General features: G+C 39.9%; 1 protein-coding gene across 1 annotated transcript in view; it reads right to left on the bottom strand.

The window, feature by feature from the left end:
• Window positions 1-543: 543 nt before the first annotated feature.
• Window positions 544-6,064, bottom strand: part of SAAL1 (serum amyloid A like 1) — a 33,312-nt gene continuing 27,791 nt past the window's right edge. The window contains exons 11-12 of the mRNA XM_028116982.2: window positions 4,874-4,966; window positions 544-3,971 (exon numbers count right to left, since the gene is read on the bottom strand). Of these exons, the coding sequence (XP_027972783.1) occupies window positions 3,879-3,971; window positions 4,874-4,966 (186 nt within the window). The 3' untranslated portion in view covers window positions 544-3,878. The remainder of the gene's footprint in view (window positions 3,972-4,873; window positions 4,967-6,064) is intronic.

The following is a 6,064-nucleotide window of genomic DNA, read 5'->3' as shown; positions in this document are numbered from 1 at the left end:
CATGTATATTAAAGTAAAACCTTCATTAACCAAAATGAGTGAAGAATGAAAAATTCAAATTGCTTTTAACTGACTTATGTTTGGGGTCGGGTTTTTTCTGTGTCTACACATATGTACGTGTGTATACAGTTATAGATTACAGATGTACATCAGTCCTCTTCCTTTTCTTGATTGTTATTTAGCACAATTAGGTATTTAATATGGAATTAAATATATATTTAAACAAGTGAAAAAAGAAAAACAACATTCTATTGGCCAAAGCAAAGTGACGTGGCCAAGCTCAAAGTCAAGGAATAGAGTATACTCTACCCGCTGAGAAGCCATGGCGTGAGAATTGGTACCCAGAGGTGAAGACCTGAGAACAACGATCAAGTCTGCTACAGGTGGCATGGCCTCTTCCATCCGTACCTCTGTGCAGACCACGGGGGGAGGGGCCGTGGGAGAATATGTCCTATGTGTTCCATCTTAAGTGGTTTAAACAGTTTTTTTTTTAAGATTTTATTTATTTATTTGACAGAGAGAGACACAGCGAGAGGGAACACAAGCAGGGGGAGTGGGAGAGGGAGAAGCAGGCTTCCTGCCGAGCAGGGAGCCTGATGCGGGGCTTGATCCCAGGACGCTGGGATCATGAACTGAGCCGAAGGCAGATGCTTAATGACTGAGCCACCCAGGTGCCCCTGGTCTTAAGTGGTTTAGATACTTCAAAAATCAAACTCAAATTTAATTAGAAATAGAACACATTTAACAAATGTTAACCCAAGTTCATTTTGTATGTTTCCCCTCCTCTGAAACAAAGTAGAGGAAAAGTTTGAATTTCATTTGTACATATAATTCCAAATTTCATATTTAGGCTCCTGGAGAAAGCACCATTTCAAAATATCACTGTCATTAATGCAAGCCCTAAATTTTGGGGGTGATTCATCAGACTGTATAGCATTAAAAAAGATTTAGCATTGCTCATATCTTATTCCTTTAAAAAACTATTATAATTTATAGATTTAGGAAGTTTTCAAACATATCAAAATATGAAAATATACACTACCTCATAATGTTACAAGAGCAATTAGTAACAAGTAACAGGGCAGGTCCAAGGCAGAAATGGGAAACAGAAAATAACCCGGACATCCCTAGCCTTCTCAGGTATACCCTTTTTCTCCCTTGGTGACTTACTCACTTTGAGTAGCACTCTCCCTCAGACACCCAGGGGCCTTCGGCTTCCCTTTTAAAATATGCTCCTTCTAAAACAAAATGTGAAATTCATATGCACTGAAGTAAACATGACTAATAACTCGGGAGTATTACTCTTACAGGGTTATTTGTACCTTTCACCTTAAACTTCAAGAGATAAAATGGAATTCTTAGCACTGGCTAGCAGGTGTCACTGGCAGATCCACTGAGCTCACCCTATAGGAACTGGTAGTTTTATCTTTTAGAAACTAACAACAGAAGGAGAAATGAGCTCCGGGCAGCCAGTTTGGGCTCAACCACCAAGCCAACACCTGTGCAGATGGGCCATAAAGTGTCTAACAGTTACCTCTGCCTCATCATACTGTTAAGATCTCTGCTCCAGAAGGACCACAAGTTTGCTCACTAACACACGATGCCTGTATATGCATAATTTCTAAATCTGCACATGTGTGACCTTATACCTGCCTGTGCTTGCAATGATAAGGGTCTCCTTCTGAATATTCTCTCAAATCCTAAATAAAAAGAGCTCCCTTACCCCTGCTCAGGGATCACAGCTTTGGAAGTTATTCTCCATGATCTCATTTGCTGCAAAGAAAGATCACTTTGTGTGACAGCTCCACCTGGTATAGTCTCTATCTGTAACTCACCAAGGAGCAAACTCACATTAGTTTGCTTACACAGGCAGGAGTGACTTTATCAGTAGTGCCTTTGAGATCTCATGTTAAATACAGTCACATTCAGCCTCGGATACAGTCAGCATGGAAGACATGAAAACATACAGCGTAAACCTACTAATCAGAGTTAACAGTAAGATTTTAACTTTATAGTTCAATTCGGGAACATTTTCAACAATAAAACTACCTCCAAACTGGAAATTGTATATCTCTTCTCAGTAATGCTATATCCTCTGTTGTATCAGCAAAAGTCACTTAAGGACAAAATACAAAATGTGAGATAAGACCAATGCTTTATTTTTTTTTTTAAAGATCTATTTATTTGAGAGCGTGAGAATGAGAGAGCGAGCACATGAGAGGGGGGAGGGTCAGAGGGAGAAGCAGGCTCCCCGCTGAGCAGGGAGCCCGATGCGGACCTCGATCCCAGGACCCCGGGATCATGACCTGAGCCGAAGGCAGTTGCTGAACCGACTGAGCCACCCAGGCGCCCAAGACCAATGCTTTAAAGCTAGAAACATTCTACAACAAATTGAGAAAGGGCTGTATGCCAGAAGAGGGGTTTAAGAAGCTGGCTTTGCTTTTTAAGGAAAGAAGGAGGCTGGAAAGATAGAGTAAGAGGATTCGAAGTTCACCTCATCCCACAAACAAAACTAGATTAACAGTCACATCGGCGTAAATAACCCAGAAGACTACTTGAAGACTGGTAAAAAGCTAGCTTTGTTATTCGTAACTGCTATTTTCTTAAAATCTATTAAAAACTCTCCTTTTAGTAACTAAATAATGCAAACCACTTCCCTAAGAACACGTGGCTGACTCTCTGCACAGATCTCATTCTGAAGCACTATACAGAAGGATAAAACTATATGTGAGGGAAATCACGTATAGCAGTTTGCATATAGAGTCTGAAGTTCTTAAACTCCCTCCATCTTAATTTTAAAAAATCTGAATTCACTCAAATCATTTTCTGAAATTCAACCACTGGAATTACGCTGAAAATAGAGAATTTGCTAATGTGCTTTCATCAAAATGTGACATTTCTATCTTCATATCTTCATACTTACAACGGTAAAAAAAAATTAAACTGTAACAAAGCTAAAGTAAAAACTGCTTTTGAGATGTTACTGACAATCTGGCATACCATCGACACAATAATCACAAAAGGCTAAGATGTGCTTGCATACTGTAGCAAACATCACAGACTATCAAAAAGCCTTTCACAACTCCCTTCTCTTTGTGCCTTTCTTATAGACCCTAGAAAGAAAAAAAAAAAGACTTGATTTCAAATAGCTGCAGTTAGAGATGGCCATCAGCACAGGTCTGGGCAGTGAGGGCTGTCCTTTACAAATATGAAGGTAAAGACTTCCAATGACAAAGCCCCTTTACCTCTTTCTCCTTTTTCCTGCCTGAATGTGGATGGAAGGTCCAGAGATGTTACAGCCCCTTTAACCACAAAATAAATATGAACACAAAGGTCTACACGCAGACCACATGGAGTGGTAAAAGGAATCAGGATCCCTGAGTCAACAAATCAGGTCTAGACTGCCCACCCCTGGATTTCTTATTGCATTAGATACATAAAAGCTATCGGATTAAGTTCTTGGAGTAGGGTTTTCTACTAGTGCAGCTGAATGTGCTTGCAGTGGAAACAAATACAAAATTCTCACGTAAAAATCAAATTAAGAGGTATGAAGAAAATCCTTACCAAGTCCTCAACCTAGAAAGAACTTCAATAATAAGCTTGTATTTTTGTTTTCTTTACCTAAAGAGGACAACTAACACAAAATCATACAAAAAAAAGTGTGTGGGGGGGGTGGAATTGACAGCAGAGGAAACTCCAGATTCCAATGCCAAATGAAAGTGAGAGAAGACTGGGGCAGGGAGAAGGTATGTATGGGTGTAATGCCAGACAATGAGGGTCCAATAGGCTTTACCTAACATCTCCTATATGTCAATTTCAACTGTCAGTGCAGAAAGTAAAGTTCATTTATTGGGCAGAGGAAACTCCAATTCAGTGTTTTAAGTCTGAGCCTTCAAACTTGGGAATCTTTCCTCCAGGTCATCAGCAAGAGTTTTATCAACTTCATGTAGAATTTTGAGAAAGTCTTCTATCTGTGGGTCAAACAAAAGAAAATAAATATAAGTAGAAGAAAAAGTGATTTTAAGATACCAGTTGTTTACTATAAAAATGTTCTACCTATGGTTTCTAAAGAGTCCAAAGGAAAAGAAATGTTGACAGATCCCCAGATGACAATAACAGTCATTCCCAGGTAGTCCTCTGAAACATCAAAGTGACTAGCCCTTACCGTTTAGTTTTACCCTTGAACTATGATTTATACTCCCAATGCTTCCCCTTTAGCATCCATCACTGAGTTTTATTACCCTCCTCTTTGCTGACATGGCCTCTCACTCCCACATTCCATACTTCATTTTCCTAAAAAAAGTTCCTATTTTAAAATTGCTTCTGGGTGCCTGGGTGGCTCAGTTGGTTAAGCGACTGCCTTCGGCTCAGGTCATGATCCTGGAGTCCCAGGATCGAGTCCCGCATCGGGCTCCCTGCTCAGCGGGGAGTCTGCTTCTCTCTCTGCTGCTCCACCTGCTTGTGCGTGCGTGCTATCTCTCTGACAAATAAATAAAATCTTTTAAATAAATAAATAAATAAATAATAAAAAAAATTGCTTCTAATGGTAGCAAATGTGATGGAATTTGAAGAATCAAAAACCTAATGATCATTTCTACCCAAGAATCTTATTTTTGCTTAATGTATATGCTATTTACTTTATAACAGTAAGAGGTCCAATAAATTCAGTGTTGATGCCTTTCTCTTAAAATTACAATCACTATTCAGGCTAGTCCCATGAATTACCCTGCAGTCATCTATCTGACGAAGGCACCAAGTCATGTGAATTGTATACATGATCTTTTTTGACAATGGGCTCAGAGATCAAGCACTTATGTAAAAACATATAGTAATCCTATAAAACTCAGCCACCTATACATTTACTCATACTCACCACCGGACTATAAAAAGGAAGAAGGTTTTCAAATGCACAGGAACACTTCTGTTTGCTTAACTGGCCCTCTTTTAGTCCCTGAGCCACAGTCTCCTAAAACAAACAAACAAAGACTTAATGTTAAAAAAGGAAAATTTTGGGGGCGCCTGGGTGGCTCAGTTGGTTGGGCGACTGCCTTTGGCTCGGGTCGTGATCTCGGGGTCCTGGGATCGAGCCCCGCATCAGGCTCCCTGCTCGGCGGGGGGCCTGCTTCTCCCTCTCCCACTCCCCCTGCTTGTGTTCCCTCTCTTGCTGTCTGTGTCAAATAAATAAATAAAATCTTTAAAAAAATAAAAAAATAAAAAAGGAAAATTTCTAAAGCTTTATTTGATTAATAAATACAAATCAGTATATGTCATTCCCTACTGATCCTACGGGCATTTCAAATGTCTCAAACTGAGCCCAGCGTCATTCCTCCTTATGTAACCCAAACACTGTTCCACTGGAATCCTTATTTTAGGAAAGGGCATTGCCACCCACCTACCCGGCTACACAAAGCAGTAACCTAAGATACAGCCAAGATTTTTCCTCCTCCTCCGCTGCTGCTGACCCCTCCTCCTAAGAGTTTAATTCTACTCTACTAAATCTCTCTCATCCCTCCTCTTCTTTCCATCCACCCTTCCACTATTTGGGGTCTTATTATTTTTCAGATTACTCTTGAAGATTATTACCACCCACAAGAGCCTGTTGGTTGGTCTGCAGGCCTCCAGCCTCAACTCTCTCTAATCCTCTCTTGCTTCTGGAGTAATCTTTCTAAACAGACCATCTCACTTGATCCTTAAAACAAAACCTTCAGTAGCTCCTCAGTCCTCAAAATTAAATCCATATTCCATTAGGTATGGCACATAAGAATTTTCATGACGTATCCCTGGTTTATTCTCAGTCCACCCTCCTATACTTCTGTCACTTAAAAATAAACATTCCTCCAAAAACAAAAAGCACACATAAAGATGACAGCAAACAATGGGAAAAACACATGCAATGAATATGCAAAAGATATTATTATTGCCCAAACAGTTCATGTAAATAATCAAAATAGATAAATTTATAAAGTAGGAAACACAAATAATATACAAATATATGCGGGGGTGCCTGGGTGGCTCAGTCAGTTAAACGTCTGCCTTCGGCCCAGGTCATGATCCCAGGGTCCTG

Source organism: Eumetopias jubatus, unplaced genomic scaffold (assembly GCF_037043125.1).
Source record: "Eumetopias jubatus isolate StellerSeaLion01/CBP00866 unplaced genomic scaffold, mEumJub1_p1.0 scaffold_13, whole genome shotgun sequence".
In the NCBI taxonomy this organism is placed as follows: Eukaryota; Metazoa; Chordata; class Mammalia; order Carnivora; family Otariidae; genus Eumetopias; species Eumetopias jubatus.
This window is presented reverse-complemented; position numbering and strand designations above follow the sequence as displayed.